The sequence below is a fragment of the Mya arenaria genome, chromosome 8 (assembly GCF_026914265.1).
Source record: "Mya arenaria isolate MELC-2E11 chromosome 8, ASM2691426v1".
Lineage (NCBI taxonomy): Eukaryota > Metazoa > Mollusca > Bivalvia > Myida > Myidae > Mya > Mya arenaria.
In genome coordinates, this window is record NC_069129.1 from 30,957,550 (window position 1) to 30,977,246 (window position 19,697).

The 19,697-nt window shown below is 36.0% G+C and overlaps 1 protein-coding gene across 2 annotated transcripts; it reads right to left on the minus strand.

The window, feature by feature from the left end:
• Positions 1-10,679: 10,679 nt before the first annotated feature.
• Positions 10,680-15,481, minus strand: LOC128243732 (E3 ubiquitin-protein ligase TRIM33-like). 2 transcript variants are annotated; one of them, XM_052961654.1, is made up of 3 exons: positions 15,348-15,481; positions 12,591-13,491; positions 10,680-12,117 (listed from the first exon to the last, which is right to left on the minus strand). In XM_052961654.1, exons 2-3 carry the CDS (start codon positions 13,067-13,069, stop codon positions 11,514-11,516), a joined length of 1,083 nt encoding a protein of 360 aa, XP_052817614.1. In that variant the 5' UTR covers positions 13,070-13,491; positions 15,348-15,481; the 3' UTR covers positions 10,680-11,513. The 2 variants fall into 2 exon arrangements, with proteins under 2 accessions (XP_052817614.1, XP_052817615.1); XM_052961655.1 differs by having other exon boundaries at positions 12,591-13,010; positions 15,348-15,396.
• Between the last annotated feature and the right edge of the window lie 4,216 nt (positions 15,482-19,697).

Here is a 19,697-nt window from a genome sequence, read left to right on the forward strand (position 1 = left end):
TGTATTTGTACACAATAATGGGGTTAAAACTCTAAGCAAAAGTAATCAACAACTTCCACTTCATTGATATTTAACAGTTTTTTCAAACTTCCAACTCCCAAATTATAAGCAGAAACTGTTAAAACTGCCGTCCACAATCAAGGAATCACTATGTAAATTCCAGACCTTTAATACGTATCAAGTTTTTTGTCAGTATAAATACCACAATTCAATTTATAATACACATAACACAAGTATTATGTTTCTATAAATTTGTAGACATACACTAATGGGGTTAAAACTTAATTAGCAAAAGTAATCAACACCTTCCACCTAATTGATACGTAACAGTTTTTTCAAACTTCCAACTCCCAATATCAGCAGAAACTGTTAAAACTGCCTTCCGCAATTGCTAAATCACTATGTAAATTCTAAACATCTTATACATTTGTCAAGTTGTTTGTCAGTATTGGTACAACAATTCAATTTATAATACACATAACTCAAGTATTATGTTTCTATAAATTTGTAGACAAAAAAATACACTAATGGGGTTTAAACTTAATTAACAAAAGTAATCAACAACTTCCACCTAATTGATACATAACAGTTTTTTTCAAACTTCCAACTCCCAATACAAGAAGAAACTGTTAAAACTGCCTTCCGCAATCACTAAATCACTATGTAAATTCTAAACCTCTTATACATCAAGTTTGTCAGTATAAGTACAAGAATTCAATTTATAATACACACAACACACATATTATTTATGTTCCTGTACACAATAATGAGGTTTAAACTCGATTAGCAAAAGTAATCAACAACTTCCACTTTATTGATCATACAAAACTGTTTAATTTTTCAAACTTCCAACATCCAATTTTTCAAACTCACCACTCCAGATGAAATTAGAAACTACTAAAAATGCTGTCCACCAATTTCTGTCATAACATAAATTGCAGGTCCAAGCTTTTTTAAATATAATGTAAACTTCAAAATGCAAACATTACTGTTTCAGGCCTTTGTAATCATCAATTGCAAATCAAAGACTGTCAAAGAGAAATCACAGAAACAACTGAGAGAAATCACACTAGTATCTCAACTGTGGTAAATTGAAAAGAAACCACTTGAGGCATATATATCAAATACTGAGAAAGCCTGGTTAGGCCAAATAAAAAAAATAGTCTGGTTCAGGTAACATTGTTCAAAAAAGTTAGGGGGGTAGGGATTATTATTATTATTATTTTTTTTTTATTTTTTTTTGCATGGGCTCGACATATTGTTTAGATAGTGAATTTTTCTTCCATCATGTGGTAATTGTACATTTCTTAATAGTTTAATTGCGATCACATTTGAAGAACCGACACACGCTGCCATCTTGTATCAAGGGAGGTAACCCGAACGGTAATACTAAATAGGCGCGGAATAGAATTATCGTTGTCGGCGCACGTTTACGATCGGATTTTCGGCGGATTTTCGAAAAAATGGCGAAAATTTTTATTGACGAAAAACTATTGCAATAAAAAGTGTTAGGGTCGGAGGTAATTATTAGGGTCGGTCGGGTTACCTGAACCAGACCTATTTTTTTATTTGGCCTTAGTAATATTGTAATATGGTAACTGCCAAATATCATAAACAAGTTGCAAAAGACAGGAAAATGGATAAAAAATGGAATTTTAATCTCAGCTAGGTCAACAATCCAGATGGGCTTTCTTAATTTGAAAATAAACAAGCCCTACAGGCATTTTACATTGGGCTTGAAGGGTCGTGCTTGAAGGATCGGGCTTGAAGGGTTGGGCTTGAAGGATCGGGCTTGAAAGATTCGTCTTGAAGGGTCGGGCTTTAAAGGTCGGGCTTGATGGGTTGGGCTTGAAGGATCGGGCTTGTAGGGTCGGGCTTGAAGGATTGTGCTTAAAGGATTGTGCTTGAAGGGTCATGCTTGAAGGGTCATGCTTGAAGGGTCGGGCTTGAAGGGTCATGCTTGAAGGGTCAGGCTTGAAGGGTCATGCTTGAAGGGTCGTGCTAATTTCAATCACTTCAAAAAATAACTTTACTCTTACATGGTAAAATATGAATATAAACCTTTAGTATCCATTTCAAACATTAAACACTTCACTTATTTTTTTTCAAAAAAGACTACAACATGTTCTAAACAGAGTAGTCGGAGCAGTTTTGACCAATCAGTAACTTGACGTCTTGAGTACAAATGTAAGTAACAGTACTGAGTAAATCATTGCCTAATGATTATTTTAGGTTAACAACAAAAACAACACAACATAGGATGTTAAAAAGACCAACTTGATAATGGTCCTATATGTTTGTATACCAAAGTATAATTTTCTATGTGAACTTACCGGTTTATCTTTGTGTTTTTGCTTATTATTTATACGCATGTATACCCTTTCCCAGACTGAATTACAACTTCTAAGGGGCATAACTGTGAAAGGCTACATTACACTAATTCGTCTAATCCATATAACTTAACTGGCGTTGATTACCCGCCCCAAGAACTTGTATTATATTCGGATACAGTATGCAATGTTCATAAGGTTGACTTAAATACACAACAAATGTCTTGTGTGACAAAACTGGATACTTGCATCTTATTTAAAAAGAAATTGTGTTTTCACTCACGTATCTTTTGAGTACCATACTGAATGTAAAGTTAACATTTGAAAATTGCAAATAAAATGTTCTATTACCCGGAAGTCAAGTTAGGTTATTAATACCTTTAACAGTGAAAAAACATCATGCAGCTGTATTTTTTTCCCTTTTTGTGGACGATATCCTTAAATTCTGTAATAAATATCTTACATCCGTGTACAAATAAAAGAAAACTGCAGTTATCTAAAAACTCAAATCGAAAACTAGCAAAGATAAAATAACAAAAGAAGGTAACTAAAGTTTCTTAATAAGTAACAAACAAAGGGTATCTCTACTCACATATCTGTTGAAAATGTACTCGTATTTGTATCTCTTCGGCATGGTTACCATGGTAATGCGGCGGTCGAACGTCCGCACAACGAGCCCGGGTTCGAATCTGGTGACCACTTTAATTGTGATATGGCCAAAATGGCAGTCTCTGTATAGCATTACCAGCAGGATGGTTAAAACGGATAGAATTTTCCACCACATTCAAATCCTTTTTCATTTGTCAAGTCCTTACACAAACAGTCACTGTGTTTTTCTCTGTTTCTGTCACAAATGCATATAAACCCAGTTTTGTGAGTGAGTCTCTAATGGTATCCACTTTGGCATCGACAACACAAAGTGCATACGTCCGTACAACGATCCCGGCTGCGAACCTGTTGCTGACTGGTTAAAGCAACTAAAATGCCCCACCACTTCAACATCAAAAACTAACGTCAGTATATGAGAGTACCTACAGCAATACAAAACACATACATATATGAATATAGGTTTTCCTGAAATGTTTATTACGTGTATTATTAAATTAATAGTCGTATTCGTCTTTCTGAAAAAATCTTGCATTTCTCACTTAAAATCAACATCCATGTACAAATGATGAAACAAAACTGCAGGTAATTGAAGAACAAAATTGACACAAGAAAAGAAAATAAATTTTAAAGTTGACTGCAATTTCTGAATCGCAATTAATTACAATAGGCTGTTTTACTCACATATCTGTTGAAAACTGTATATCTAACACGCAAGAACATTTCACTGGACGCCAGACGTCAACGTGCCACTTGTGCAGAAAGTCCCAGCCCTCCTGAAAAAAGAAAGGATGACATTACTACTTAGTAATTTAATTTAAACCAGACCTTCAACATTACAATATATCACAGATTATACTCATGAACATGTATGTTTAAACTAAAATCTGCAAATTGCACATCAGATTCACATCAATGCGATTAGAAATAATGGCATAAATGATTAAAAAACAAACACTGACTTTCCGAAGATTGAATAAAGCAAGTAAGATATTCTTCAATCTGAACGCTTGACTTTCGATTTAAATTTTCCCCTCTAAAAATGACCAAACACCTTCAAACACGTGACTGATTTAAAGCTCGCGAAAGTAATTATAAGATTACCAGGTTAACTTTACCAAAAGAAACAAATTAGACAGGAAAATTTAACTCCCTTCTACACAAAAATATACACAAACCCGTCGCCAGCGTTTAAATGCAATGTATGACCAATTAATTGATTAAGTTAAATAGTGAATATAACCCTTGATCAACTTTCAAAGAGGGTCATTTTTCACGCAACGAAGGGACATTAATTAACGGCCGGTATATGTAAGCTTATTTATACTAGCCCAGTCATTTTAGGTTTTTGGAGCATAGTTCACAGACAAAATGTAACCTTGGTTAGAGCTACCCTGGTTCTTTAACGTGCACATGTGTATAGCACTGATACACGGGACCCCCATTTAACATCCCGCCCGGAAGACGATTAGTATTTTATTAGTGATGCGACGGTGAATCGAACCTGCGACCCCTGGATTGATAGTCAAGTCCGTCACCACTAGACCACGGATCCGCCACAAATGGCCGGGGTCAGTTCTATTCGTTAAATACTGATCCATCAATAAGTTGAAAAGAAAAAAAACAACACACTTCTGTGGTCAATTTTCGACAGTGTCAAAATTGAATGTTACACCGGCGTAAACATAAACACACACTTAGATATTATCCATTGCGAAGTGTGTTTGGTGCTTCTCTTTCTTTTTTTGACGTTTTGACAAAATGATTTAATAAGAGTTGCACGCATTATAAATGAAAACGTTGAATCGTTTCATTAATCTCATATGCCAAGCTAGGGTTGTTATAGTTCACACACACACATGCACGTACGTTTACGCTCAAACACACGTACGCACACACGCACCACACGCACAAGCACGCATTCTCATTAAAATAAATATATATTTCAAATGGTTAGAATGATGATATAAAAGTTTATGATATTAGTGTAGTAAAATGCTGTTTAATTTTGTTTATCAGCGCATTGTTTGTTGCCACTCTTACCTTGTTATTCTGTTTTTCCAGACTTTACCACGCATATTGTTGAGGGTATGCTTATGTGTATTGTTGAGGGTATGCTTATGTGTATTGTTGAGGGTATGCTTATGTGTATTGTTGAGGGTATGCTTATGTGTATTGTTGAGGGTATGCTTATGTGTATCGTTGAGGGTATGCTTATGTATATTGTTGAGGGTATGCTTATGTGTATTGTTGAGGGTATGCGTATGTGTATTGTTGAGGGTATGCTTATGTGTATTGTTGAGGGTATGCTTATGTGTATTGTTGAGGGTATGCTTATGTGTATTGTTGAGGGTATGCTTATGTGTATTGTTGAGGGTATGCTTATGTATATTGTTGAGGGTATGCTTATGTGTATTGTTGAGGGTATGCTTATGTGTATTGTTGAGGGTATGCTTATGTATATTGTTGAGGGTATGCTTATGTGTATTGTTGAGGGTATGCTTATGTGTATTGTTGAGGGTATGCTTATGTATATTGTTGAGGGTATGCTTATGTGTATTGTTGAGGGTTTGTTTATGTGTTTTGTTGAGGGTATGTTTATGTACTGTTGAATGTATGCTTATATATATTGTTAAGGGTATGCGTATGTATCCAATTAGAGTTGAATGAACGACATCTAAATATAAGATTATAATTCATGCATTAATCTTTGGGAACAACACTAGTAAACCAACACGTATTCATGAAATTATCCCAGTTAACTATGATTTGTCTAAAATAAACCATTTAAAGAGATATATGATGAGTATATAAATGAGATACATGAATAAATTTGAGTGTATTGAACACAACCTCTGTCAGGCAGCATTTTGGAAAAACTTGCGTATGCCCAAAAGGTCCACCGTCGCCGACATGGTGCCGCGCATCAGACCAGAGTGTGAACTCGGCTAGTGGTGCTTCTTGGTGGGTAAACGAAACCTTAACATGATACACCATTACATATATGATATGTTTACGATATAAACTAACTAAAACGTCAGTACAAAAAACAACAGTTCGTAGAAATTCGCTTAAAGTAATTCACTTTAAAATTAAAACCAGGGGATAGTAAAACTATGTATGTAAAGCGGATTAAAATATATGACAAATGTTCGATATAATTTCGGACCGGAAACAACGTGATTGCGGTGTATGCAGCAATACGAGGACGGTCAGGCGGCGGTCGCGCTTTGTATGTGGCATATGTATACGGCATTGCCATAAGCAGTGTTTCCTTCTGCATGTTTGCCAAGAAGAGTGACCACTCATTCGTTCGTTCGTTCGTTCGTTCGTTCGTCCGTCCGTCTGCCCGCCAGCCCGCTCGTCCGCCCACTCACTCACTCACTCACTCACTCACTCACTCACTCACTCACTCACTCACTCACTCACTCACTCACTCACTCACTCACTCACTCACTCACGCATTAATTCATTCACTCATTCATTTATTCATTCGAGCGTTCGTATTTATTTCGTTTTTTTGTTCGTTCGTTCGTTCGTTCGTTCGTTCATTCATTCATTCATTCAGTATATTTTTTTTTCGAGTATAGGCCTTGACGAAGGGTAACATAAACATATGAATAAATTTGTATGATTCGTAAAGCTTGTATATAAGTTCGTATAGCCCAATCACTCTATAGTTATGATTTTTATGAAGTATACCCCGTAAACGCATCTATTTTGTTAAAAGAATTTGTTTTGTTCTAAATAAGGTTGCAATGAAGTGGTCAGTGCCTATTCACAAGCCGCGACACAAAAAAGTTGTTTCTAAATAAAAGCGACGTTCTTGGAATGCGCCATATGACGAATCTTTGACAGCTACACATCACGTTCAATTTTCAATTAAAAGTTGTATCTTCAGTGTAATACTTATGATAATAACACGAGGAATAGTAAAAATGATTAAAAAAATATACTGCAAATGTTTTCCTTTATAAGAAATGTAATTTAACACATTAGTATAATGGATATAATATGAAATAATAAAACAGGTAAATAATGTCACATTACTACACCAGTACTACATAAGTTCCTCTTACATTCAATTTAAAAAACAGTAAACCTCTACGTTTTATTTAAAACCACAATGGTTACAATCGCTTAAGAGAAACGGAAACTATTTAACGTTTACTGAGCGTATGTCATACTGATACGTTTATTCCTAATTACATGTAAGTCCAACATAAGATAATTGTACGTCCAGGTTTTGGTGATAACTTGTGGTATAAAAGTTAAGTGAATTATCCATTTTACTTAGATCTTTATTATGTCGAATTATGGAATCAAAACTCAAAATGGCAGGGGTTACTTTTCCCGCTCCCACCCTCATCACATATGGAAACGTACCTGATGAATGCCATTCTCAAATCCATATTCAATAAGCATCTAAGTGAATATTTTCAACTTAGTGAGAATTTCATATTTTTTGACAACGATTATTTTAAATACCCGCTACTTTTCATCAGATTTATTCACATGCATATATTGTTCAGGCCGTCTTGCTTATTTTCATATTTTTGGCGTACAAACATTGTTTTCTTAAAATTCAAATTAGAAAAATGGCAATTTTTCACTTAGTTGAAATTATTACTAAGGTGCTTATTGAATACGACCCATGGATGTTTACGGTTGTACCGTTCCCCGTACCGCCGCCCCCACCCCCTTCGGCATTAAAATGGCTTTTAGCACTGAAGGCTCGGGCCTGTTCATCGTTTTGAGAATGTATTCGGTATGCCGGAAAATACTGAATTAAGTTAATGCTTAATTCTATTAGCTCGATTTTGACAGAAATCTGGCCCGGCTTGGTTTCCTGTGTAGAAACCAGAACTGTGTCCATTTTGAGAGGCAATGAGGAAATTCCCTTGGTGTGATCGAGCCCACAACCTCTTGGGCGAGAGGCAGTTACCTATATCAATATACAACTCTAACTATTTAACGACTATAAAAGAATATAAATTCCGCCCTCAGTATTTGCAAGCCTGTCTTATTTGTTCCGACATTGCCCCTCTTAAATGAAACAGACGCATTCAATCAACTGGAGTATAGTGCGCCTATTTACATACATTAAGTTAACTCTTAATTGACGTTTCGGTCTAACAACCGTTAAAAAATAACCACGAACGTCTCCGTTTGTGAATGCAGGTGTGAAGCTACATGTATGTACTACTGATGTGAATGCAGGTGTCTCCGTACAGGTGCACGGGTAAGGTACAAAGGTGAAGCTACATGTATGTACTACTGATGTGAATGCAGGTGTCTCCGTACAGGTGCACGGGTAAGGTACAAAGGTGAAGCTACATGTATGTACTACTGATGTGAATGCAGGTGTCTCCGTACAGGTGCAAGGGTAAGGTACAAAGGTGAAGCTACATGTATGTACTACTGATGTGAATGCAGGCGTCTCCATACAGGTGCAAGGGTAAGGTACAAAGGTAAAGCTACATGTATGTACTACTGATGTGAATGCAGGTGTTTCCGTACAGGTGCACGGGTAAGGTACAAAGGTGAAGCTACATGTATGTACTACTGATGTGAATGCAGGTGTCTCCGTACAGGTGCACGGGTAAGGTACAAAGGTGAAGCTACATGTATGTACTACTGATGTGAATGCAGGTGTCTCCGTACAGGTGCAAGGGTAAGGTACAAATGTGAAGCTACATGTATGTACTACTGATGTGAATGCAGGCGTCTCCGTACAGGTGCAAGGGTAAGGTACAAGGGTGAAGCTACATGTATGTTATACTGATGTGAATGCAGGTGTCTCCGTACAGGTGCACGGGTAAGGTACAAAGGTGAAGCTACATGTATGTACTACTGATGTGAATGCAGGTGTCTCCGTACAGGTGCACGGGTAAGGTACAAAGGTGAAGCTACATGTATGTACTACTGATGTGAATGCAGGTGTCTCCGTACAGGTGCACGGGTAAGGTACAAAGGTGAAGCTACATGTATGTACTACTGATGTGAATGCAGGTGTCTCCGTACAGGTGCAAGGGTGAGGTACAAATGTGAAGCTACATGTATGTACTACTGATGTGAATGCAGGTGTCTCCGTATAGGTGCACGGGTAAGGTACAAAGGTGAAGCTACATGTATGTACTACTGATGTGAATGCAGGTGTCTCCGTATAGGTGCAAGGGTAAGGTACAAAGGTGAAGCTACATGTATGTACTACTGATGTGAATGCAGGTGTCTCCATACAGGTGCACGGGTAAGGTACAAAGGTGAAGCTACATGTATGTACTACTGATGTGAATGCAGGTGTCTCCGTACAGGTGCAAGGGTAAGGTACAAAGGTGAAGCTACATGTATGTACTACTGATGTGAATGCAGGTGTCTCCGTACAGGTGCACGGGTAAGGTACAAAGGTGAAGCTACATGTATGTACTACTGATGTGAATGCAGGTGTCTCCGTACAGGTGCAAGGGTAAGGTACAAAGGTGAAGCTACATGTATGTTATACTGATGTGAATGCAGGTGTCTCCGTACAGGTGCAAGGGTAAGGTACAAAGGTGAAGCTACATGTATGTACTACTGATGTGAATGCAGGTGTCTCCGTATAGGTGCAAGGGTAAGGTACAAAGGTGAAGCTACATGTATGTACTACTGATGTGAATGCAGGTGTCTCCGTACAGGTGCACGGGTAAGGTACAAAGGTGAAGCTACATGTATGTACTACTGATGTGAATGCAGGTGTCTCCGTACAGGTGCAAGGGTAAGGTACAAAGGTGAAGCTACATGTATGTACTACTGATGTGAATGCAGGTGTCTCCGTACAGGTGCAAGGGTAAGGTACAAAGGTGAAGCTACATGTATGTACTACTGATGTGAATGCAGGCGTCTCCATACAGGTGCAAGGGTAAGGTACAAAGGTGAAGCTACATGTATGTACTACTGATGTGAATGCAGGTGTCTCCGTACAGGTGCAAGGGTAAGGTACAAAGGTGAAGCTACATGTATGTACTACTGATGTGAATGCAGGCGTCTCCATACAGGTGCAAGGGTGAGGTACAAATGTGAAGCTACATGTATGTACTACTGATGTGAATGCAGGTGTCTCCGTACAGGTGCAAGGGTAAGGTACAAGGGTGAAGCTACATGTATGTACTACTGATGTGAATGCAGGTGTCTCCGTACAGGTGCAAGGGTAAGGTACAAAGGTAAAGCTACATGTATGAACTACTGATGTGAATGCAGGTGTCTCCGTACAGGTGCACGGGTAAGGTACAAAGGTGAAGCTACATGTATGTACTACTGATGTGAATGCAGGTGTCTCCGTACAGGTGCACGGGTAAGGTACAAAGGTGAAGCTACATGTATGTACTACTGATGTGAATGCAGGTGTCTCCGTATAGGTGCAAGGGTAAGGTACAAGGGTGAAGCTACATGTATGTACTACTGATGTGAATGCAGGTGTCTCCGTACAGGTGCACGGGTAAGGTACAAAGGTGAAGCTACATGTATGTACTACTGATGTGAATGCAGGTGTCTCCGTACAGGTGCACGGGTAAGGTACAAAGGTGAAGCTACATGTATGTACTACTGATGTGAATGCAGGTGTCTCCGTACAGGTGCACGGGTAAGGTACAAAGGTGAAGCTACATGTATGAACTACTGATGTGAATGCAGGTGTGAAGCTACATGTATATACTACTGATGTGAATGCAGGTGTCTCCGTACAGGTGCACTGGTAAGGTACAAAGGTGAAGCTACATGTATGTACTACTGATGTGAATGCAGTTGTCTCCGTACAGGTGCACGGGTAAGGTACAAAGGTAAAGCTACATGTATGTACTACTGATGTGAATGCAGGTGTTTCCGTAGAGGTGCATGGGTAAGGTACAAAGGTTAAGCTACATGTATGTACTACTGATGTGAATGCAGGTGTTTCCGTACAGGTGCACGGGTAAAGTACAAAGGTGAAGCTACATGTATGTAAAAACAACGTCAATCTCATATAACTGAAATAGTATGAAATCTATGAAATTCCTAACTGTACACTGCTACATGGAAAGGAATTAGTATAAGCAAAAACATTGCTTGTTTTCCAATCCATTTCATCTTACTATTGCTGTACTGTTATTTTTGTATATATGAGCTGAATGAATATGTTTAAACTATCTGAAATAGTCACTTCTTTCGTATACCTATATGTATACTAATCATTCTTAATAAAAAATGAACGAACACTTACAAGTGGAACATAAGCTTTGCAAACAACTTGGGTCTCAATAAAGGATTTCATAATATAAAGTTTATATCATGATTAATGAACTCTACTTGAAAACTCGTCTGTCCGTCATTAAACAACTGCTGTTTCCTGCACTTTCTCAAATAAAATAAATACAATTAATTGATTTGTTGTCACGAGTAGACCACCAAATGCAAACAGTAGCGGAAGATAATGTTGTGTTATTAATTACAAGAACAACCAAAATAAATGAAAAATCAATGAAATTACAGTGAATGTAAACTGCATAAAAGTCAGATGCACGAAAGTTGTACGTGTTTATAGACTCCTATATTAGAAACTCAAGTCTAGTGCCCCTTAACAAAACCAGGTACTGCAAAGCCCGCAACTGAAGGAGGGTTAATAAACATCACATCAACGTCATCTTCCATATTTCCCCGAGTTGTCAGGTTGCCAAATATCTTGTCCAATTTTCTGTTTAAAGTAAAGGCCAGAGGCTGTCGTCGGTTTAATCTAAATACACTCCCCCAATCCTCTTTCAATTTGTTAACATAATCTTCTCCTTTCTTGTACTGTACAAAAAGCTCGCATTCGACTTGTCTTAAGTTGTCGTAGGTGTTCAGATATTGTTGGATCTCTCGAAGACATGCATTGACAATCTCGATATTGTCCAATATCATTTTCTCTTTCTTTGAAAAACGTTTGGCCAAATCTTCCTCAGACTTTTCCTGTAAAAGGTCAAGCCGCTCGTTGAACCTCTCCCTGTAATCACTTATGACCTCAGTAATATGGTCTCGTTCTTCTTCGTTCAATCTTTTGTCGCCATCTAGTTGCGTCTTTAACTCTTCTAGCTTTATAGCATACTTTTTTAGTTCTTTTACTGTTGCTTTGAATCGTTCATCATTGCCGATATTTTCACAACTTTTGCTGATGTCCACCTTTGAACAGTCCCTGAAAAAAATATTTTATCTCGTGGCTACGACTTACTTACTCGTTTTTTATGTAATGGCACGTCTAAAACTTAAAAGAATTATCAAAAGTTCTAAGTGTTTAATACCATTAGTTTTCCTAGCAACGTTTCATAGAATACGATATGGTCTAATCTGTTTCTTTACATGATCCGGAATAGGGGACTCTTTGAAAAGATAGATAGACTACATAACTGTATTGATATTTATAAATACGAAGCCTATCCACGTTCATCACAGACTTCGTACCTTTATATAGTATCACATCTAATTCAAAAAAATTCTATCCAACATTGTATTATTGTCTAAAGAAGATACGTCATATAAAACGATATGCGTATACTGTAGCCTGATTGTGAGTAAAATCTAGGAATGGCTTATTTCGTTTAAAATTCCTATTTTGTTATGAAGGTATGTTGTTACTCTTATTACAACTATCTTATGAGATTTTAATACTTATGTTCTCCTGTTGCCGCTCCTATAGCACAGCAGACAGTTTTGTGGGTCTCACAATAAACGGTCATAAGTGAACCATGGTGCTTCATGCATTTCTTCGACGGGACAGTAATCTTGTTGGGTCGGATCGCCGTCCTCTCCAAATCCTTCTTATTGAAAAGAACATGGGCGCTGAAGAGCCTCATCCTGTTATGTTGCCTCAGACACGTATCACAGAAATATTCTTCACAGTCGCGACAAAATGCGTCGGCCTGCTCTATCGTACCTTCCCGCTGACACGGTGAGCATCGAAATTCGGTGTTGTAAATGGTGCAAATTCCACTGTTGTTGCTAGTAAGACTGCCATAAATTATCTCAGAATCCACGACAGAGAAGCCACTCCCACTTTCCAACTTAGGTTCGTCCTCTCTTTGACCACTGCTATCTGACAAGTATTGCTTTCTTTCGGTTTCATCGGGATCTCTTTGATAGGTCGCCATTGTGTCAGGTTTTCTATCAACTAATAGATAGGGTACACAATCGTCTAAATCAATGTTATTGTTTTGTTTTGTTCTGTTAGTGGCGACTAGACATGGCTCATTCTTAACGCTTTATGTATCCCACTTTCGTGTCTTCACTTCAAATGAAATATTTTTTCTAAATGTCTTGCTGCTCGTGGATAGTTCAAATCAGATTGTTTAGCGGAAGTACGGACATATCTTAGTCAATTATAAACTGTCAGAAGTAACAGTCAGACAGCGCATGAATCGATCAGATATAAATCAGATAATGTAACTTATATATATATATTTGGATAAAATGAGATTACATCTTTCTTTAAATTAATTTGAAAACCAATGACAGGCATGAGTCAAATATTTCTAGGATCCAATGAACACCAGTATCGAACCATGATTGAAATCTGAAATATAAAAACATACTGCTGATAAAGATAGATAATGATTAAGGAAAAATAATAATTCTTTAAAAACGTCTTTAAATAGCAGTCTTTGCAACTGCGCAAGGGTAATTTAAATGTTATTTGAGGGTTTTCAAGAGAAGAATTAAGGCTGAAAATCGCCCAACTCTCCGTTAACCACTCTGCCTTTGGCAATTAAATATTTTACTACTGCTTATAAAGTTGTAGCCATCATTGATTCGATCGTTGTCATAAAACCGTGTCGCTGTTCGTCAAGTGTGAAGGCAGCGATTATTTCCCTTGTATAGGGATGAGACAATTTGGAGTAATCTACTGATCGTTATTTTCTCATCATTTAGAAAGAAACAATATCAGCCCAATTTCCCCGGAATTTTCCACAGTAACTAAACTAAAATTAAGCGTAAATAAAACCAATTATATGGGTAATGTTAAAATAAAGGATGTCGCCCTGTAGTTGGTAGGGTTACTAGTGGAGTTATGTCGCCCTATAGTTGGTAGGGTTACTAGTGGAGTTACTGAAGCGGTTACTGGTGTGGTAACTGGGGAGGTTACTGGTGTGGTAACTGGAGAGGTTACTGGTGGGTTTACTAGAGTTACTGATGGGGGACTTGGAGATTGACCCGAAATGGGTAATTACATCGAACACGTTTCTAAGTTAGGAGCTATACATGCAATGATCCAGATAAAATAAATAACTACATTGATCAAGAAATTTGTTCGTTTTATTTTCTACAACAAGACACAGACAGACAGCGAAACTATCATCAGTCTTGTATAAATCTTTGATGTCACATGCTGTTTCTCGTTTCACTTGTGATTGTTTATTTTAAGGAAGCACACCCCTAATGAAAACCTCCACTTGAATCTCTTAAATTATAATGCATTATTCTCTGATGTTAAGCACGGGACTACAAATCTTTTGTTCAGCACAGAAAATGGAAAGACAGGGCTTGGTTATGCACTCTTGATATGGTTTGACATTTCACTTGGTCTTACAATAGTTTTTTTCCTTTGGCGTAGTTTTAAATGGTCAGAATGTATATATGTTGTCTACACTCATGAAACTTCATTAATCAGTTTGACCACGCATGTACTCATGTTATTCATTCCAAAGCATAACATGGGGGATTTGCATCACATTTGTGATTGCTCTAGTTAAATTTACTGTCAAATATATATTTTTGCCTTTACTTATCCCGGCAAAGGGCTGTTTACAAGGGAAGTCGGGCGAAAACAAAGTCGTACGTCTACGAAGACGTACCATACTTGGAGTCAAGTCGTCCCATATCAGGCATATTCAGTCTTTCTCCCTTACTGAGCATTTCCCTAAGATTTCGGCCTAAAAGGCTAACAGCTCAACTATAATAACAAGTGTAGTGTGAAATTTTTCTCACTCTCGGTGGCCTTATTTTAATACCAATATGTTGATATGGATTGTTGATACATAGGTACAACTCACATTAATACTCATATTTGAGTTCAATTGGAACCCGTGTACAGACAGCAGAATAATAATAAATATTATTTTAATTTTTTATTAATATTATTATTTTTATTATTATTATTATTTATCATTATTATTATTATTATTATTATTATTATTATTATTATTATTATTATTATTTTTATTATTATTATTATTATTAACAATAATAAATATTTGATAACTGCTACATGTGTTTTAATTTACGTATCATATTTATACTAATAGCTGGGGTGTTGTGTTGTTTTTGATGTTAATAGTAAGATAAAGCAAAATACAATATATTTTCATAAATAAATCATAAAAACCAATTATTCATAATATAAAATCAACCTTGTAAAATAAAAATGTTTACCTGACACCAGAAGCTATACACGTGCTATCCATACAAGGGTGTCACAGTTATGTTCACAGTAAGATACAGAGTAAAATGTCCGTACTTATAATTAAATTATGTTTTGAATATTTTTACAAAACATTAAACTTTTATTCTGATCAGTGGGAAGAAGGAAGCAAATGCAATAATATATGAGCAAGACGTATGTACATGTTTGCCATTGAAAAAATCAATATTTTGTCACGATAAGAGACAAAATATTCTTCCTTAAAAAATGAATTTCATCAGTTCGTCTTCACAAAACGCTTTGTGCGTGGCTTTGATAAGAGAGTTTTTTACGTTTATGGGTATTATAAATGCATGTTGCACTCAGTTATTATTTAAAGCTGCACTCTCACAGATATACCATTTTACAACTGTCTTGGAAAGAGTAAATATCTGTAAACCAATGATAAAAGATTGCTGACAAAAGATCAGATCGCAGATTTTCATATTTCCGTTCGAAAACTAATATTTTATGGCTTAAATGCTAAAACATCAATTTTTGAACTTAAATATAAAAATCTGCGAACTTAGTTTTTGTCAGCAGTCTTATATAACTGGTTTACATGGATATTCGCAAAAATTGGCTCGTTCCAGGACAAAAAATAAAAAAGTTGTCAAAATGTTCAATCTGTGAGAGTGCAGCTTTAAGTTCATTGTCAGTTGATTATATATAACACACATAAATCTTCCTTTTTTAGGACACTAGTGAGGTCACATTTTACCAAACATTGAAATTAAAAACGATATGTGTCCTTATATACTTGTATAGCAACTGCGTTTGAGCTATCATATTGTTTAATTATATAACATTCATTTGAACATTACTGCTTTGTTGGTACAATGAAGTATGATAAAGAAGCAACAATAATACACTGTATTATTAACTTAAAAATCGCAGCCAGAAGAAGAGAGAAAAGAGGTCTAAATATAGCATAATAAGAATAAATGGCGATCACGTAGGCAACTTACATTAAACAAAGACCCTGTCTTAAAGGCTAACAGACTTTAAAGTGACACTCTTACTCAAAATCAATGCATACACACGTATAACAATTTTTGACTTATAAACTTTACTAAATAATGCATTTATGGAAAATATTTATTACTGATAACAAGTTTGTAACCGTGTATTAAATAACAAAAAAAAAACGCAAAAATAAATAAATGATTTTATACATATTTCTTTCAACCTGAACTCGAAATCCTTCATAAGAACCATCTTTTTATATTTACGAAAGATCAGTCACCCTGTCTCTGTTGAAGTGGATAACCATACAGGTAGGGTGATGGTTGCCTGTCGTGGCGATACCTGGATCTATTTGTTCCCTTTAAAATAATAAAATGCTTGTGTAAACCAATAATGTGTATGCCAAGTACAGGGGAAAAGACGGTTTGAACATCTTTACTTTGGAAAGAGAAAATGAATATCTATGAGTCTATGTTAAGTTAGCACCAAAGTGTGTAGTATGACCTCTAAAGTTCAAGTTGCAGTTTATCGCAGCTAAAAATTGATGGCGTTCAAAAGCCTAACAGGAATTGTGTAAAATATATACGATACTGCATACATTGTGTATAGATCAAGACATTTTAAGCATAAAAAATCATGTTTTTTTTTATATTTAGTCCGTTAATTTGTCTGTTTTTTGGTGTTGAACAACAAACAAAATAATAAGAAATCTCAAACTTGAATCGAATGATTCAGATAAATTACCTGACACTAATTTCAAATTATATGGACATCTAATATCCAACATGCATCCTGTAATACATTCAGTCTAGCTACTATCAGATTCATTTTGATCTTTTCTGTATACATACATTATACAAACATATGTGAGCGTTTCTTCCTACATGCGTTGTTTGGTGAAGATACACTTATATTTAGCCATACAGAACGTTTTCAATTTTCAATTTTAATGTAAAAGTCGTATTGGCACAATAAGTTTTCGACAATTTTCTCCTTTTTTCCGCTATTTTATCATACGGAGTACAGCCCCTTTAATCCCGTCAAATACTAAAAAGATAGTGTATGTTTGTGATTGATAATTTCTCCGTGGATGTTTTTTTTATTATAAAGCGTTGTATATAAACACATACAAAACGATTTCAGAGTTAATGTTTATGAATTGTTCATTACATATGCAATATTTGCTGTTTAATAATAATAATAAGATGTCATCTCATTTGCCCGTTAACGTCAGGGGCGAATCCAGGATTCGCAGTTAGAGGGGGCATACAGTAGGGGCGTACCCTTTTTATTTCTGCCCCACACTGAAAAACGAAATTTATTTGGTTTAAAGTGTTGGAATGGGTGGTTGGGGTGCTCCCCCAAGAAATTTTTAACAATTTCTAGTCCGAAATGGTGCATTTTGGGCGTATGCTATCACTTTTCTCCGCCTATATTGAACTATATTGAAATAAAAAGGAAACTTGGGCGATTTTAGGGGGGTGGGGGGAGGGGTCCTGAATCCGCTAGTGAACGTTTCTTCAAAATGCTCACCATTGGTGCCTTTATGACACACTGTGATGGCTCAAGTAGTTTTTAGGGTCAGTTGGTTAACGTTTAAGGTTATGGTTATGATCTTTGCTCTTTTTTGCTTTTCTTAGTCATATTTATTTAAAACACGATCTTGTAGTCTAGCCGATGCTACTGACAATTAATGTGGTGATCAGTGACAATTATGACAATAGTTGCGTATTTTACTTTTTTTAGAATAACCAACACAGTTGATAGCGAGCAAGCATGAATGTTGCATTAAGTAATTTTCAGCCCTTTTTAGTAACTTTGAAAAACAAAAACAAAATTAAAAGCATTTTTCATAAACTCAACTAAGGCAAAAAAGTTGCTAAGCAATACCGGCCATTTTATCGTAGAAGCAAGCCGAAACAATCTGAAATAATGTCATGTTGTGCCACTAACATGCATTGTTTATTATATGCTCAGTTTGATTTAATGTTTCAAAAAGCTTGTTGATGTTCTTTTCACGTACAACAATTTTTCCACCAAATGGTGATGTAAGGGAAGTAACCGCTGTTTTAGAATTGGCGCGTCATTTTCGATCAACGTGTTGACTGCCTCATTTAGAATTGGCGCGTCATTTTCGATCAACGTGTTGTCTGCTCCATATTTCTCATCGAGCAGAGAGTCCGGACGGTCACTACTTCAAATTGCGAATTCACCTTACAACCAGAGATTTCACGCATGTCAGTCTTTCATTATTTTATGCTTTTCACATTCTTTTTAAAAACTGTACCTTGCTTCATAGACAGTCTGTGGAAAAATTAAGATGAAGGAAATTTGAGGTTACATTCCACTAAATTTATTGAAATTGTACCAGTGGTACCGATATGTGACGGATTTGTAAATCCGTGTCATTGGGAGACAGTTTGGATTTAGATAAGTACACGTAGGATTAAACTGTTTTAGAACCTTATTTCTATTATTACAAGATTTTTTTAGAATTCTTTTAAAGCTGCACTTTCATAGATTGACTGCTTTGACATCTTTTTTTGTCTTGGAATGAACCAATCTTTGCATCAATATCTGGGAACCATACAGTGATATAAGACTGGTGAAAAATATCATATGGCAGTTTTTAGCCAGATTTTTAATCGAAAAATTACGGGTTATAGAATGGCGAAAACCGGGCGGGCGGGCGTTAACAATTCTGCGTTATAGTTTTCATTTTATGTAATAAAATCAAGAGTTTTTATCCAATGGTTATTAAACTAGGTCAGACTACTTGTTGGCATGTTATCTTGAATATATATGAATATGGGTCTTCTCGGGTCAAAAACTAGGTAACTAGGTCAAATCTTTAGAAGAAATATTTCACTGTAATAAATTCAACAATTTTTATCAAATCTTGATGAAACATGGTCGGATTGCTTGTCTGCATTATATATTGCATATTTTTTCATATGGGTCAAACCGGGTCAAAATCTAGGTTACTAGGTCAAATCTTAGGAAATATATTCCCGATGTCATAAAAAAATATTATGCTTACCAAACCTATCAATTTTGGTCAACAACTAAATTGAATTGCTATTTTATAAACACACATTACCAATCATGAATTTCATATCTACCCATATTTTTCAAAAAAAATTTTTTTTTAATTAACTTTAAAAATATTTGTGTAAATGAAATCTTAGATGATAAAGTGTGTCATCTAGGGTCAAAAACTAGGTCTCTGGGACAGATCTTATTGGAAAAGCTGTATTTTTAAAATGTTCATTTTTCCTCACACAAATGGAATAGTTTCTGTTAATCATGTTATTTCTATGAACGATAACTCCGATAAGTATAAATATGGGTCTTTT